The 18162-nt window shown below is 37.0% G+C and overlaps 1 protein-coding gene across 1 annotated transcript; it reads left to right on the top strand.

Annotated features, from left to right (window-relative positions):
- Positions 1 to 44: 44 nt before the first annotated feature.
- Positions 45 to 17736, top strand: GPRC6A (G protein-coupled receptor class C group 6 member A). The gene is made up of 6 exons (XM_056125260.1): positions 45 to 238; positions 2057 to 2360; positions 6134 to 6970; positions 10685 to 10897; positions 12407 to 12530; positions 16634 to 17736. The coding sequence occupies exons 1-6, from the start codon at positions 45 to 47 to the stop codon at positions 17734 to 17736; spliced, it is 2775 nt and encodes a 924-aa protein (XP_055981235.1).
- Positions 17737 to 18162: the final 426 nt, after the last annotated feature.

The following is an 18162-nucleotide window of genomic DNA, read 5'->3' as shown; positions in this document are numbered from 1 at the left end:
TGATTCCTAAGATTTCAGATGAAGAGAACAAGTGAGATAGAAACATGGCATTATCAATTCTACTGATCTTCTGCATTGTAATTAATCTTGCTACTTCCCAGCCTTGCCAGCCCCTTGATGACTTTGTGGCTGCCACTTCTCCAGGACACATCATGATTGGAGGCTTGTTTGCCATTCATGACAAAATGCTATCTTCAAGTGACTATCCCAGACGACCAGAAATTCAGAAGTGTGTTGGGTGAGTAAAACTTGGTAGAACAAGGTTAATTTGGTTTCGAGATTATAGTGTAAATCACAGTACATAAATGTTTATTTATATCATCAGCTAAACCATTTTGATAAAATTTTAAGTATACATTTTTTAAGCTGTACCTAGTCATTCGATCCTTCTTTTAAAAGAGCTGTATCAGTAGCTCAAGTATAATCAATTTTCAAATATAGAGGCAATACGTGCTTTCATTAATATAATTATTTGGACTTTAAAAATAATTCTTGAAGTCATTTGAGGAAAAAAAACAACAATAAAATATATGGCAGTTCTACCACTGGCATTCAGAGCACATTTATAATCTATTGCTCCTAACGTATATTTTGTTTTAAAAATTAAAGCTAATTTGTGTTTTAAAATTTGTTACATTTAAATTTTTCACTACACTAACTTTCTTCTTTTTTCAGTTTTTTGAGTCATACTTAGCTGTGCCCAGAAATTATTCCTGACTCTACACTCAGTCAGCATTCCTGGTGAGCTCAGGGTACCGTATGAGATTCCAGGGAGCAAACAATGATTATTTATCAAACTTCATAGTAAAATAGTTTATTTAATGAATCATAAAGCAGTAAATTAAAATTAAACTTTAAATATAAGAACCCTGACAAAATTATTATCACCCATTCATTCATTTTTAAAATATAGATGGAATATTAATGTTTTTTAACATTAATTAAGACTTTTTGTTTCTTTCTTTTGTCTTTGGGTCATACCTGGTGATGCTTAAGGGTTCCTGAGTGTCTGTGCTCAGTTATTACGCTTGGTGGTGCTTAGGAAACATACGGGGTGCCAGAAATCAAATCCAGGTCAGCCATATGCAAGACAAGTCCTTAACCTACTGTATTATCTCTCCAGCCTCCTGACTCGGATTTATAGGTATAGAGTATTGGATGAAATAATTTTAATAGTGAATAAGCAATCAAGTCAGTTCTCTGAAATAATCTCAAAAAATTTAAGTCAATTAAATAAATCTCTGAAAGAGGTTGTAGCCATGCCACAACAGATTTAAAATGCAAAATGAGAAAAGCTAAAAAGCACCTATGAATATAAAAGACAGATATGTGGGGTCTGAAGAGTAGTTCAATTTCTAGGATGCTTGCTTTGCATGTGACTAATGGAGTTACATCCCCAGAAACCACCTATGGTCCTTCAATCCCTATACAGAGTCAGGAGTAAGCCCTGAGCGCCATCAGGTAGGGCCCAAAATCATAACTAAATTAATAAAATGCAGATATAGAGACAATAATAAGCTGTTGACGACTAAACTATCAAAAAAAGAAAAAAGATGCATCTTCGTATTATAGAATACTGAGTATTATAGAATATTGTGTATTCATAAGTGGTCCCAAAATTTATTAAAATACATAATCCTGTTCTATAAACTCCATTTGAGAAACTGCATTCTTATATGCTTTCCAAAAAGGTTTCCATGGAAAATTATTATTAAATATAATTTAGAATGCCAAGAGGTAATCTTTGGGCGAGCAAGATAGCTGAATGGGCCAGCTTGCACGGTTGACATGCTAGAGGCCCAGGTTCGATACCCAGTACCACTGGATCTCCAAACTCCCCTGGAGCTGCCACTGAGCAGAAACTTCTAAGAAAAAAGTAGTCCCTGAGCACTCTAGGTGTAGTTACAAGAAGAAAATAGAGTAAATCAGCAAAAAAAAAAGGTGTCCTGATTCAAAAAGCTTCTATTACAAGACAGAGAAATAGGTAAAGTCAAATGTCATCTGCTCAGCTAAAGGGTATTTTGTTATTTTTACTAAAAAATTTTTTTCTTAACAGCTTTGAAATATCAATTTTTCTTCAAACTCTTGCCATGATACACAGCATTGAGATGATCAATAATTCAACACTATTGTCTGGAGTGAAAATAGGGTATGAAATCTATGACACTTGCTCAGAAGTCACTGTGGCAATGGCAGCTGCTCTGAGGTTTCTTTCCAAGTTCAACTGCTCCAGAGAAACCATGGAATCTAAGTGTGACTCTTCCAGCTACATGCCAAGGGTTAAGGCTGTCATAGGTGCTGGCTACTCAGAAATAACCATGGCTGTCTCCAGGATATTGAACTTACAGCTTATACCTCAGGTGGGTTTTGTTCTACATCCATGAATTATTGATCACATTCGTTATTATAAAAAAAATTGAGGTAAGCGGTGCTACAGAGTTGCTTTCATACTAACTTGTTTTTTCAAAGAAAGATTATAATCTATTACAGATAGCACAGTGAGAAAAATTACAAGGGACTGATTGCCCTTCAATTTGTTCAGTCGAGCTTATAATAGTTTTTACTCTGATTTGATAAAACACGAACCTCTGATGACTTCAATTGCCATTTTTCAAAAATGACCTCAGCCAGATTATTTGATTATTTGAAGAAAACTCCTCAGAGAGGTGAGGTGGTGTTAACCTGAAACTTAAATGAGAAGTTCAAAAATTGATGGAGGAGAGGGAAAAAAGTGTCTAGGTTAAAATAAATGAAGCAGGTGCAAAATTGATGTGCAGAGAATAGCAGAAAGGTTAAGATGGGTAAATCAATCAAGTAGAAAGAAATGCATATGTAGAAAGAGAAAGGTTCAGGCTTTGTAGCTTCTTGAAAAAGGTTTGTGTTTGTTCTCAGTATGAGGGGAAGGTCATGAATATATGATGCAGAAGACATATCTACCTATACTGTGAACCAACAACTAGAAAACAAGCGGCAGGACCTCTGAAAGACCAAAACAGATACTAGAGAGTCGTGAAAAAGCAAGTTCTGTTGTTTTTCATTTTGAGTCTACTCGGCTTCCTGTCAGACTTCTCTGCAATTAATTAGGTCATTGTTTTCAAAGTTCAAGAAAGATCAGAATCCAAACATTAAAAAAGAAAAAGACTAAAAATCAGGTTATCTATATATGACCATCAGGTGAAGAGAAAGTTTATAAACTTTCAATTATAAAAGAAATAACTCATGGGGATCTATAGCATAGTGACTATAATTAATATCATACCACAAAACTTAAAGTTGATAAGGAATAAATCTCTCTCTTTTTTTTTTTAGTGAAACACTATGAGGTACAGTTGTAGACTTACAAACTTCTGTGCTTGGGTTTCAGTTATACAATGATCGAATACCATCCCTCCACCAGTGCCCATTCTCTACCACCAATGATCCTAGTAGCCCTCCCACCCCCACGTCCCATGCCCCCCCACCCCACCTCTGTTGCAGGGCATTCCCTTTTGCTCAATCTTTCCTTCAGGGTCTTAGTTTGCAATAGAGGTATTGAGTGGCCATCGTGTTCGGTCTATAGTTTACTTTCAGCATGCATCTCACATCGCAAGTGAGCCTTCCAAACATCCTTTACTTGGTGTTTCCATCTCTATCTGAGCTGCCTTTTCCCTCAGCATGTGAGACCGGCTTCTAAACCCTGGAGCAGACCTCCTGGCACTTATCTCAACTATTCCTGGGTGTGCGACTCCCATTCTGTTACTTTATATTCCCCAGATGAGTGCAGTCTTTCGATGTCTGTGCCTCTCTTTCTGGCTCATTTCACTTAGCATGATACTTTCCATGAAGAACCACTTGTATGTAAATTTCATGACTTCATGTTTTGTAACAGCTGCATAGTATTCCATTGTGTAGTTATACCAAAGTTTCTTTAACCAGTCATCTGTTCTCGGGCACTCGGGTTTTTTCCAAATTTTGGCTATTGTGAACAGTGCAACAATGAACATAGGAGTGCAAATGTCATTTCAGCTGTGCTTTTTTGCCTCTCCAGGATATATTCCCTGGAGTGGTATTGCTGGGTCAAATAGTAGCTTAATTTCTAATTTTTTGAGAATCATCCATACTGTTTTCCAAAAGGGCTGAACCAGTTGGCATTCTCACCAGCAGTGATGGAGGGTCCCTTTCTTGCCACATCCAGGCCAACACCGGTTGCTTTTGTTCTTTTGAATGTGGGCCAGTCTTTATGGTGTGAGATGATATCTCATCGTTGTTTTGATCTGCATCTTAAAAAGGGATAAATCTTAAGAGTTCACATTACAAAAGAAAATTTTGTAAAATGTATGACAAATATTAACTAAATTTATTGTGGTGGTTATTTCATAATACATATGGATATTAAATTAACTTTTTGGGGGTGGGGCTCAGAATTCTAAAAATTTGTCTAACAAAATCTATTTTCCTTATATTATATTATATTATTTCCCTGCACTATATTATAGTTCTTGATTTAAAAGAAATTACAAGTAGCACTGTGTAACTGTAGTCACAAAAGAAAAAATGTCTTGCTGGAATAAAATCACCAGTGCTGTAAATCACACAATGTTGATGTTGTTTGTCTAGATCAGGAAGCAAATAATGTATATTATACATATATAATCATTAAATATAATGTAATATGTTATAATGCATTACATATTATCACTGTATCACTGTCATCCCATTGTTTGTTGATTTCCTCGAGCGGGTGCCAGTAACATCTCTATTCCTCCCAGTCCTGAGATTTTAGCAGCCTCTCCTTACTCATCTTTCCCAACAATTGGAGGCTTTTTCAGATTTCTTCATGTTTTGTTTGTTTTATTTTTTTTTTGGAGGCTCTTTCAGGGCCAGGGGAATGATTCCTGTTATTGCTATTGTTTTTGGCATATCAAATACGTCACAGGGAGCTTGCCAGGCTCTGCCTATGCGGGCAGGATACTCTTGGTAGCTTGCCAGGCTCTCCAAGAGGTATATATCAATATATAATTTACATAAATATATATACAAATACATATATAATATATACCTACATATATATATATATATATACATCTGTGAACCAAATAGTTCTCTCAGATCATGAGCTATGAACTAAGAATTCTTTTCCTAGTTCAGAGAGTTATTTTAACAGGTAGGATGTTTGCCTTGCATGCTCTCAACCTGAGTTTGATCCTGGAAATAAATATGTTCCCCTTAGCACCACCAAGGATGATCCCTGAACACACAACCAGAAGTAAATCCTGAGCACCTTTGGGCGTGGTTCCCCCAAAAGAAATTATTTTCCTCATTTTAAAGGTATTTAAATTTTAAAAGTTAAAATTAAATGAAAAGGTTTTAAATTTTTTTTAACTTTTATTTATTATTATTACTATTTTTTTGATTTTTGGGTCACACCCAAAGGTTACTGCTGGCTCTACACTCAGGAGTTACTCCTGGCAGTGCTCAGGGGACCATATCGGATGCTGGGAATCGAACCCAGATCGGCCTCATGCAAGGAAAACGCCCTACCTGCTGTGCTATCTCTCCAGCCCCAAGGTTCTAAATTTTTAATTTAAAATTTTTTTAATTTAAATTTTTTAAAATTTAAAAAAAATGTATGAGATCATATGTGACTAATAAAACTTAAAATATTTAATGTCTTTTTTTTACATTAAAAGTTTGATAACCTGACCAGATGATTATTTGGCTATATTATTGATTTAAGTGATTTACAAAGTTGTAAATTAGATCAAATTATTTGCATACTATTTATCTCCAAATGTGTTTTGCTTATTTGATTAGTGTGTTTTTCTGTATTTATCTCTAAATATTTAAATAATATACATTGTTAGCCCTAGACTGAGAAAAATAGGTATATGAGAATATATAAGTCTGATGTGAATAGAAGATAAAACATGACAATCAAAGGGTCTATAATTTACAATATTAGGACATCACAAACTCAAAATATTAAGCATATTCTCAATATATGATGTTAGTAAGATTTCACTTAAAAAGATGGACAGGATCATAGAATTTTGGGAAAGTTTACAAAAACAGAAATCAAAGAGAAGAATATCTACTATGAATATCCACTAAGAGTTTATCAATACCATATCTAAAAGATTCTGTTAATTTCCAGGTGAGTTATGAATCAACTGCAGAAATTCTAAGTGACAAAATTCGCTTTCCTTCATTTTTACGAACTGTGCCCAGTGACTTCTATCAAACCAAAGCAATGGCCCATCTGATTCAAAAATCTGGATGGAACTGGATTGGTGTCATAACCATGGATGATGACTATGGACGATCAGCTCTCAATGCTTTTGCAATTCAAACTGCAGCAAATAATGTGTGCATAGCATTCAAAGAAGTTCTTCCTGCCTTCCTCTCAGACAATACCATTGAAGTCAGGATCAATCAGACTCTTGAGAAAATCATGACAGAAACTCAAGTCAATGTCATTGTAGTATTTCTAAGGCAATTTCATGTTTTCAATCTCTTCAATAAAGTCATTGAAAGAAATGTAAAGAAAATATGGATTGCAAGTGATAATTGGTCAACTTCCACCAAAGTTACCACTATTCCCAATGTTACAAAGATTGGCAAAGTTGTGGGATTTACCTTCAGAAGAGGGAATATGTCCTCTTTCCATTCCTTTATTCAAAATCTTCATATGTTTCCCGGTGATAATAACAAGGTCTTAAGTGAATGTATCACACTCTTGGCTGTTTGTGCACATGTTAAGGACAGTGATCTCAGTCAATGCATTTCCAACCATTCCCAGGAAACCATGACCAACAAGACCAACACGGATGTAGAAAGGAATGTCTCTCTGAGAAAAGACTTCCTGTGGGATTACACTGAGCCAGGACTTGTTCACAATATTCAGCTGGCAGTGTTTGCCCTTGGTCATGCCTTTCGAGATCTATGTCAAGTTCGAGATTGTCAGAACCTCAATGCCTTTCAACCATGGGAGGTACTAACTCATACATAAAAGAAAATTTCCTATATAATTTCCTTCCTTGTCTTAATTTGCAATCTTTATTAGTTAGATATTAGTTGTTTACTTCTCTTAATTATTACTGTCATTGTCAGTGTCATCCCCTTGTTCATCGATTTCCTCGAGCAGGCACCAGTAACGTCTCCATTTGTCTTAGCCCTGAGATTTTAGCAAGTGCCACATTGGAGGCTCTTTCAGGGTTAGGGGAATGAGCCCCATCATTGTTACTGGGTTTTGGCATTTCTAGTATGCCACGGGGAGCTTGCCAGACTCTGATGTGCAGGCAGAATACTCTCAGTAGCCTGCTAGTTTCTCCGAGAGTGAGAACTAGACAATAAGAGGTCCCACGGCCTCGAATGCAGCATTGCACTTCCGGGAGTTTGGTTTTATAGTCTCTGGATTTTGGTCATTGATGGGATTACATGGGTCGGGGGTCAGTTGGTGGGTATTACTTACTAGCTACTGGAAGATGGAAGATCTGGGTAGAGGAGGCCCCAGTCCCAATCTGAGCAGACTTGGAGATCTCAGCCCCCAGTCCCACTGCCAATTCCATCATACGTGAGGCTCATCTGAGCGTGCGGAGAGTGGTCTTGAGCAAGGCTGTGGTTGGATTCTGGAGGTCTTCAGCTGCCCAGGCTCTGCTCAGGGCAGGAAGGGAAATTCAACCTGCTGCCCTCCAACGGGTCCCAGTGAGGACAGTCAGGAGCGGGGCAGGAGACTCTTAATTATATTGCTTATAATTATATATTAGTTACTTCTCTCAATTATTTGAAATTGTAAGTAGACAATTTTAATATGTGAAACTATGAAAGCTATAATCCATGAGACTAATAGTATTGTGATTTTTTCCTTCACTTCCAACTCTGATTTACTATTTATTTTCTATTGTAGTGCTATTTTTCTTGAGTTTATAAATTTGGTTCTGATCTTAAGATTTTTTTCACTGCTTCTTACAAATTATCTATCTTTTACCATTCTTGAAAACAGACGATTATGCATATTTAATGAATCTTATTATATATTGTAAATGAGGAAACAAAACCTAAGCTGAACTACAAATACAAGTTCATTCTGAGTCCTCTGACTCTTGCTTTTCATCACGTTTCCAGGGATTAACAATTCCAGAGCTTCTATTTGCAATTCTTGGCAGTCACCCTAGGACTGCCTACTGTCTTCTTCAAACAAATATTGTTAAGTCAATAATCACAATTCTGATGATAAAGTTTTTATTTAATATTGACTTTTCTTTAAATTTAATCACAATGAGATATACAGTTTCAAAGTTGTTCATGACTGACTTTCAATTTCAGATTTAGATTCAGTTTCATACAATATTCCAACCCCTATTCCTTAAGCAGTATACATTTCCGGACATCAATGTCCCCAGTTTCCCTCTAGGTATCCTCCACCCACAGCCTGCCTCTAGGGAAGACACTTTTCTTCTCTTTTTTTCCTTTTAGGCACTGTGGTTTGCAATATTATTACTTAAACATGTGTATCACTCTATTTCCTTTCAGCAGCAGCTCTTGTTGAGAGTGATCATTTCCAACTATTATTGTCATAGTTGTCCCTTCTCTGTCCTAACTGCACTCTCCCCTATCCTTGTGGCAAATTTCCTACCAAGGACCAGTCCCTTCAGGCCCTGTTTCTATTATCTTTGGGTATTATTCCCATAGATCAAGTTTTAACAAGTTACTGTGAAACTTTTCCTTCTTTAACAGCGTATGGTAAATCAAATGAATTAGTATTCTGAAACAACTATGAAAATGAAAGTAAATTAATTAGCATTAAATCTTTAATACTAATTAATTTTAATTTATTAAAAAATAAGATAGGGGCTGGAGCAACAGCACAGTGGGTAGAGCGTTTGCATTTCATGCAGCCAACCAGAGTTCGATTCTCAGCATCCCATATGGTCCCCCAAGCACCGCCAGGAGTAATTCCTGAGTGCAGAGCCAGAAGTAACCTCTGTGCAATGCCTGGGTGTGACTCAAAAAAGCAAAAAATAAAAAATAAAAATAAATTAAAAAAAAATAAGATAATCTAGGAACATATAATAAAATCAATACTTTGCACAGAGAGATTGTACTAATGTGAAATTCTATCTTCCCCAGGACAGTCATAGTTAATTTATTTTAAAATATAACTTTATTTTCTTATACTATGTTGATTAAAATATTGGAGGAAAGACACTTTTTCATAAAAGAATGACAGAAAAAATAAAATAAAATAAATTGTATCAAATTAGAATAATTTATGTTTCATTAAAAGACTCTATATCTGACATAAAAAACAGAACATTATAGATTTAGTTAATAAATTGGCCCAATGTGTTTTGAGATGATGTTTATTTAGCCATGGTCACATACTAAATTAATGCTATAGCAAAACTGCAAATTTGCTTTTCTCTTTCCTGGTCCACTATTCCATCACTGCAGAATAGTTTAATACATTTCCAGTCATAACAATGGTAATAGAAGCTATCATTGCACAAATTGGCTAGTTAGACACATTAGTTTCTTTGTTTTTGAATTAAAAATGTACTTATGAATTAAATAAAAAATGAAATTAAGGAGACACTTTACTATGTAGTCAGCCACTGAAGCAGACTCAAAGTCATTAGATATAATCCTTGTCTCCCACAAAATCAGTAATGAACCAAGTGAATTTGACAGTGGATGTTTGCAATCACCTTACTGATGTCCAGCACTGAACTTTTTTGGTAGGAATGCAACTTAGAATATATGTTACATAAGCAAGCTGCTATTACTGAACTGTTACTGATCTGTAGCTGTGTGTCCCCTCAGCCCTCATATTAGGGATCATAAGTATGGCAACACTAGGTTGGGTTACTCACCAACTGGGCTACAGACCTGGGCCTACTATAACTCTAGGAGGCAAGAATGGACATTCTAGGTTTCCATACTCTAGTTAGCACATTGGTTGTTGTTTCTTAGTCAGGAAAATGTTGTGAAGAGATTCTGAATTAATTAACATGTTGTTAGATGTAACAGACATGACCCATACTAATAATTGGGATGTAAATCCTCACATAAATCCCTTCACTCTGTAAGGAAGACTTAGTCTCATTATGAATGGAGATGGAAGAAGATGACAGTTGTTCAGTTTACTACACTGTTTTGATATAGAGTAAAAGAATATCACAGATTTGAGCATAACCAACTAACATGTATTCCAGGGGCATTATTAGTTGATAGATTCAAAGTTTTATTTACTTATAAACATTTAAGATAATTGCCTGCATTAATTGTTATTAATAAAAGTTCTATTAATAATCTATACAGGACACAGGACAGACATCTGCATGCAAAATTGCAATTCACTATAAGATGAGTTTCACTTAACTCTATGGATGAAGAAGCTGAGACTTAGAAATAAATGTCAATATTACACCACTGATAAACTAGTATTTCAATTTTATATACTACAGGAGCTACTTCCATAAAACTTAAGTATCTTTTCCAAACCCACATAGCAATACTTAAGCAGAGCTGAGGCTAGAATTCTCAAATTATTGTTGGTGGTTAGCTTTTCAAATTAGCCTACCTACTGATCGAAAATGTCATACTTCTAGTTTGAAAATGATATTCCTTGTAAGCAATGTTATAATTGGGATAATGAATATACTTAACAATATTTTTATTAGAGTTTGTTCTATAATTTTTATAGTTACTTGAAGTGCTGAAAAATGTGACATTCACTGATGGAGGGAATTCTTTTCATTTTGACAACCATGGGGATATGAACACTGGGTATGATGTTGTTCTCTGGAAAGAAATTGATGGCCATATCACAATTACCAAAATGGCACAATATGACCTGAAGAATGATGTCTTCACCATTGCAAACCAAGAAACTAAAAATGAGCTCAGGGCTCTTAAGGTAATTTTGTCATAGACTTGATTTGAATCAATTGGTGCCTCAACTGCAGAAGTCCCTCATTCCAGCATTATCTTACCTTGTAAATCTATAGTGAACTTTGTGTCCTTCCCTTAAGACAGCCTCAACTCTCTTATTCCTCTATTACCAATCTGATTCCAGAAAGCATAATCCTGGTTATAGTCAATTCTTCTCTGCATGATTAAAGTAATTCCTAGAAATTGAACTTGGGGGAAAGAAACACCTTTATGACTAATTTCTCTTCAAATTCATTATATGTAACTTCTATGTGCTTATAGTGAGGCTATCAACAAACCTATCGCCCTAGATTACTAACTTAGCTATCCTCCTGATCACTATATTATCCTTTCTCTCAATTTCAACACATCTTCTGCATCCTCATTTTCAGTTAATACTGTTTTCTATAATGAAACTGAAATCATCAGAAGATAACTCTAGAGTTCTGATACCATATCCTAAAGATAAACTGTGAATTAGCCAGTGTCAGACCAGACCATTTGTGGTACCAGGGATTAAACCAAGATCAGCCATGTTCTAGGCAAATACCTTATCTGCTATACTATCACTTCCCCACATTATTTTGTTTTTTAAGATTCAACTGAACATGGTCCTCGGACATCATGATTAAAAACCTGTGTGGTCCAGCAGCAGAGTGTGCTTTCATGTGTGAGGCCTGAGTTCAATCCCAGTAGCACGAGCATGTGCACACACACACACACACACAGACACAAATATTTTAAATAACCTTTTAGAATAAGATGAAGGAATCTAATTATTTACTATTATTTCTTTAGTGTAACTCTTGCACAGGATTGGAAATTCTAATCATTTTCTTTTCTAGTTCTACCACTATACATTTTCCCCTCTACTAGAAAGTGTTTGAAAGCACTAATTTCTATGATGTACTTAGAAAAAGTTATTAATATAACAAATATCCACTTTATAAATAGTTTCTCTACCTGAAATGCAAGCTATTTTTTAAGCTTTTTCACATTACTCCAAAAGATAAAACAATTTTATTTTCTATGGAAAAATGTTCAGACAGAAGGCAACAAATCAAAGAGGGAAATACACACACACACACGCACACACACACACACACATATATATATATATATATTCCTCTTGGAGAGCCCAGCAAGCTACCAAGAGTATCCTGCCTGCACAGCAGAGCCTGGCAAGCTACCCGTGGAGTATTCGCTATGCCCAAAACAGTAACAATAATGAGTCTCATTCCCCTGACCCTGAAAGAGCCTCCAATAAGGCAGCACTGGGAAAGATGAGTAAGGAGAGACTGCTAAATCTCAGGGCTGGGACAAATGGAGATGTTACTGGCACCCACTCCAGTAAATCGATGAATAACGGGATGACAGAGATACAGTGATACAGTGATGAAAAAATGCCATCAAGTAAATGTATCTTTATAATTAGTCAAAGTTAATTATGACAAATTCTCTGAAAAATATATTGGGAATTTTTTACCCTTTGTAGCAAATTCGATCAAAATGCTCCAAGGAATGTAGTCCTGGACAAATGAAGAAAACTACCAAAAGTCAACATATCTGCTGCTATGACTGTGTGAACTGTCCTGAGAATCATTACAGCAATCAGACAGGTAATTATAGTCATTGATAATGTGCCATAGCACACCTGAACAATTCTCATAGGCTGTTTCTATTTTTTAATAAGAATTCTGATTTATTTTGAATTTATTTTGATACAAAGTTATTCATAGTTGAGTTTCTGATATATAATATTCTAGCACCAATCCCACCACCATTATCTATTTCTCTCCAGCAGTGTACCCAGGTTTTCTCCACCCACCCATTCCTCACAACCTGCCACCTTGCCAGGCATATTTTAAAGTTTGTTTTTTGTAGTTTGATACTACATTTTTAGTATTGTTGACTCTACGTTAGGATATATAGCTATAACCCTCCTCTTAACACTGATGTGTCCAAGGCACCTAACCAATACTCCTGTTACTTTCCATCTACATCATCTTATTCCCCCTATGAATCTTTTTCCTTTTCTATCCTTCTCTTCCTATATTCTGGAAACAAGAGTGATCTAGTCATTCCCTCCTTTAATACATTGCATTCTTCACCCAGTTATTCTATATACCACAGATTAATGAGATCATCCTGCATTTATCCTTTTGGCTTACTTCACTTAACATGATATCTTCCAGGTCCATTCACGTTGCAGTGAATTTATTCCTTGGAAATGCGTAGTATTCCATTGTGTATATATACAACATCTTAATAGTTTAATCAACCAAAGTTGATTGCATATTTTAGCTATTGTTAGACACTGAAGAAGCCTGAATCAACAGGAAATAGTTATACAATTTAAGGAACTGAAACACAGAAGAACAAAATTTGTTTGTTTGTCTTAGGATCTACTTGATATTTTGCTTCACTGTCATTACAAAACTCCTAAATGGATCATTGCACTCTTAAGGAAGGACAATGATTATTTCATCAATGCTGGAGTGTGTGTGTGTGTGTGTGTGTGTGTGTGTGTGTGTGTGTGTCTAGGAGGTTAGTGCTTGTTAGTGCTCAAGATCCTAAAGATTACTCCTGGGGAGGGCAGCAATATTCAGCAGTGCTCAGTGGGAAGAGCCCCTTGAGTTGCATAATAGTATGCTTATGTCCTTTTAAATCAATGTTTTTGTGTCCTGATGGTAGATACCCAGAACTGGAATTGCTAAGTCATATAGTAACTTGGTTCTTAGTTCACTGAGAAATCTCCATACTGTTTTCCATAAGGTTTGAACCAGATAACCAGATAACGTTCCGATCAGCAGTTAATGAAAGTTCCTTTGTCACCATAACCTCACCAATACAGATTATTCTCTCTCTCTCTCTCTCTCTCTCTCTCTCTCTCTCTCTCTCTTTGGTTTGTTTGTTTTTGATATGTGCCATTCTCACTTGGGTTGATGGTTTAAATTTAGGACTCAGTGTTGCTGATACAGTTACTGCATGCAGTATTCTGTCTCTGTGGCTTGTTTTGTATTCTTTAACTCCTTCATTTCCAATTTATATGGACTCTTGAATACAGTGGATCAGTTTTTCCTTGAGCTGATTGAATTTCTCTTCCAGTGATTGTTTGATTTCCATTGCCATTACCTGGAGTGTAGGTTTGAGGTTCCCTTGATGAGGCTAAAGACTTGTTGAGCTCAAAGATTTTCCTAGATATTTGTCTCTGTCTCCCATTGCAGATGAATTCCTTTGTTTCCCTACTTTCTTTAAAGTTATGTTGGTACTAACAACTGATCTTTAAATTCCCAAATATCTGAGTACTTCACTGTCACTGTCCTCCTGTTTTTCATCGATTTGCTCTAGCGGGCCCAGTAGCATCACCATTGTAAGACTTGTTGTTACTGTGTTTGGCATATTGAATACATCATGGGTAGCTTGCCAGGTTTTGCAGTGCAGGTGAGATACTCTCGGTAGCTTGCCTGGCTCGCCAAGAGGGGCCAAGGAATCGAACCTGGATAGGCCGCGTGCAAGGCAAACGCCCCATCGCTGTGTTATCACTCCAGCCCATCTAAGTACTTATCTGATTTATTATTATACACTGATTTGATTCTTTATTTTAAGGAACTTGTAATCTATTATTTCATTTCAGTGATTCTGAGGTGGTATTTTGGTTTTGGTGAAAGGCACGGTATCAGCGGGGTCTCTGGTGCCTTTTGGGAGTGCTTGAGTTTTAGACTCAAGCAGGGGAAGTTTGTGTGGGTCAAAGGAGGTGGTGTCTGGGCACAGGGTAAGCACTTGTGGAGCTCCACCATCCAGGGACAGGAGAAGGACTGTCTCAATATAGTGAATTCTGGTGGGGAGGCTTTATTATTACTATAAAGAGAAAGAGTAGTCTCATGTTCCTGATAGATTAAATTCCAGTGAGATTTCATTTCATCTTGGAATTTCCTTTATTCTACCAGTAGATGCACAACCACTACATAATAGTGATATAAAAATAATTTCACTTGCAGCTACAATTACTCTTCAACATCTACAAAAACAATGTGAGTTCTTTGCCAGTTTGGGTCCATGTGTTCCCTGCACAGATATGCTTTATTTGTAATTGGGACACAATAAATATAAACATAAATTCTAAATAAAATCTCCCTGGAAATAAATCAGGAACAGCTTAATGGAAGAAACTGCACATATAGTTTCTACTATGGGCAATGTTCCACGAAGGTCACTTATATTGATTAAAATATATTTTCATTGAAAGCAGTACTCCAATGAGTCATCCTTAAAAAAAAAGTATTTGGTGAGCCAAAGAGATAGTACAGTGGGTAAGGTGTTTGCTTTGCATGCAGAAACTCTTTTTTAATCCCTGTCACTGTGTATGATGTCCTGAGCATATCCAGGACTAATCCCTGAGCATAGAACCAGGAGTAACCTCCAGGCATTGCTAAGAATGGCCCCCCAGGCAAAAAAAAATTTTAATATTTTAAATTATATTTGGAGATCTCAGCCTCGGATCCTGCACACCTGGGTTCCTTCATGCATGTGGCTCATCTGAGCGTGTGGTGAGTGGTCTTAAGCATGTCTGTGGCTGCTTTGGAGGTCTTCAGCTGCCAGGGCTCTGGTCAGGGTGGGGAGGTAAACTCAACCCGCTCCCCTCCAAGGGGCCCCGGTGAGGACAGCCAGGTGCAGGGGGCAGGAGAATATGCCTTGTTCTCTTCCTGGAGCCTGGTTTTACAGTCTCTGGGTCTTGGCCGTTGATGGGCTTGCATGGTGCAGGGGGCAGTTGGTGGGTATAATGCCTAGCTACTTGAAGACGGGGGATCTGGGTGCAGGAGATCCAGCTTGGGACCCAAGGCCAAGATCTCCAAGGCTGCTCAGATGGGGACTGGGCTTCCTCCACCCAGATCCCCCATCTTCCAGTAGCTAGGTACTGCTGCACCCACCAACTGCCCCCTGCGCCGTGCAAGCCCATCAATGGCCAAGATCCAGAGACTATAAAACCAAGCACCTGGAAGCGCGCAGCCGCATTCAAGGCCGTGAGACATCTTACTGTCTAGTTCTCGCTCTTGGAGAATCTGGCAGACTATCGAAAGTATACTGCCCTCACGGCAGAGTCTGGCAAGTTCCCCGTGGTGTATTCGATATGCCAAAACCCAGTAACAATGATGGGGCTCATTCCCCTGACCCTTAAAGAGCCTCCAATGTGGCACTTGCTAAAATCTCAGGGCTAGGACGAATGGAGACGTTACTGGTGCCTGCTCAAGGAAATCAATGAACAGGATGAGATTGACAGTGATACAGTGAAATTATATTTGTAAGCTGTCTCAGAAAATTCAGCTGGTTTGTTGAAAATTATAGGAACCATATGAGTAAGAAAGAGACTTGAGACTGATTTTATTTCAAAGCCCCTTTTCTTATTAGAATTTTTGAATTACCTCATATAATACAAAGTTAATATGGAGCTAACATGTAGCCTTAGTGAAGACTAAAGCACAGTGGGTTTTTTTTTCTTTCTCTTTTTCTTCTTTCCCTATCTTCCCTCACCTTTACACTTTCTCATCTCCTTTGGGATCAACACATGTTGTATTTTAATAAATAACCCACGTGACAATGATCTATTCCCATTGTCTAGTCATGACTTTGATGGAAAAGCTATCACATATATAGGAGGCTCATTGTGGACAATATCATGGTTTAATATTTGCAATGTAACTGAATCTACTCTGTCTTTTAGATATGGATCACTGCTTCTTATGCAACAATGAAACTCACTGGGCACCTGTAAAGAGCACAATGTGCTTTGAAAAGGAGGTGGAGTATCTCAACTGGAATGATTCCTTAGCTATCCTGCTCCTGGCCCTCTCCCTCCTCGGAATCATATTTGTTCTTGTCATTGGCATAATATTTACAAGAAACCTGAACACTCCTGTGGTGAAATCATCTGGGGGGTTGAAGGTCTGTTATGTCATCCTCTTCTGTCATTTCCTTAACTTTGCCAGCACAGTCTTTTTCATTGGAGAGCCCCAAGACTTCACATGCAAAACCAGACAGACACTATTTGGCATTAGTTTTACCCTCTGCATCTCCTGTATTTTGATGAAGTCCCTGAAAATTTTGCTAGCTTTCAGCTTTGATCCAAAACTGCAGAATTTTCTAAAGCTCCTCTATAAACCAGTCCCTCTTATCTGCACCTGCACAGGTATCCAGATTGTCATTTGCACTCTCTGGCTAATCTTTGCAGCTCCTATTGTGGAAGAGAATGTATCCTTTCCCAGAGTAATTATCCTGGAATGTGAAGAGGGATCCCTTCTTGCATTTGGTATCATGCTAGGCTACATTGCTATCCTGGCCTTCATTTGCTTTATATTTGCCTTCAAAGGCAGGAAATTACCTGAAAATTACAATGAAGCCAAATTCATAACCTTTGGCATGCTCATTTACTTCATAGCATGGATTACATTTATCCCAGTCTATGCTACTACTTTTGGAAAATATTTGCCAGCTGTGGAGATAATTGTTATCTTAATATCTAATTATGGAATCCTTTGTTGCACATTCTTCCCCAAATGTTATGTTATTCTCTGTAAGCAAGAAACTAATACAAAATCTGCCTTTCTCAAGCTGATTTACACCTACTCTTCCCACAGTGCAGACAACCTTGCCATGAATCATGTTTCACTGAATTCGACTCACAGTAATACCACAATCACCAATCCCAGCTCTAGTGGCAATACCACTGCCTGGCAGAAAAGCAAGAATATTCACATACATACATTTGCATATACATGCAGAGAAAATGACAAAACTTTGCCCCGAAAACGAATTTCAAGTATATGAAATTTAAGATGGCGTCAGACAGAATAAATATTTGCTTTCCAAACATTTTTTTCCTGTGTTTCATCACCGCTATAACCTTCAGCAAATTTTGAGTAGACACTAATTATATTCAGACATCAATTTTAACAAAATTAGGGCCCTCAACCTAAAACTCCTTTAATTTCTGATATCAAAGAGATCAAAAACCTAGTGAGAGACCACCATACATGGAATACTTTTAATTTATTATGGAAAAGTCTAAGACTTTATTGTGTAGATGTACGAGTAACAATTTATTGAACAAGAAATTACTTTATGTGGGAAATGATGGAATAGATTCAAAGAAGGCTAAGTGAAGAACAAATACTTAGGTGAAGTTACAGATGATCAGGAGTTAACCAAAGTATAGAAGAGTGTTCCAGAAAAAGGAACAAAAGCAGGGACAGC

Source organism: Sorex fumeus, unplaced genomic scaffold (assembly GCF_029834395.1).
Source record: "Sorex fumeus unplaced genomic scaffold, SorFum_2.1 ptg000054l, whole genome shotgun sequence".
NCBI lineage: Eukaryota > Metazoa > Chordata > Mammalia > Eulipotyphla > Soricidae > Sorex > Sorex fumeus.
Note: the sequence above shows the minus strand (reverse complement) of the source record. Positions and strands in the feature narration are given on the sequence as shown.

Excerpts from the sequence above, each read along its gene's own strand:
- GPRC6A (XM_056125260.1), top strand. The coding sequence starts at position 45 with ATGGCATTATCAATTCTACTGATCTTCTGCATTGTAATTAATCTTGCT. Across the intron at positions 6,971-10,684 it reads ATGCCTTTCAACCATGGGAG|TTACTTGAAGTGCTGAAAAA; the intron begins GTACTAACTCAT and ends TAATTTTTATAG. Across the intron at positions 12,531-16,633 it reads TCATTACAGCAATCAGACAG|ATATGGATCACTGCTTCTTA; the intron begins GTAATTATAGTC and ends TCTGTCTTTTAG.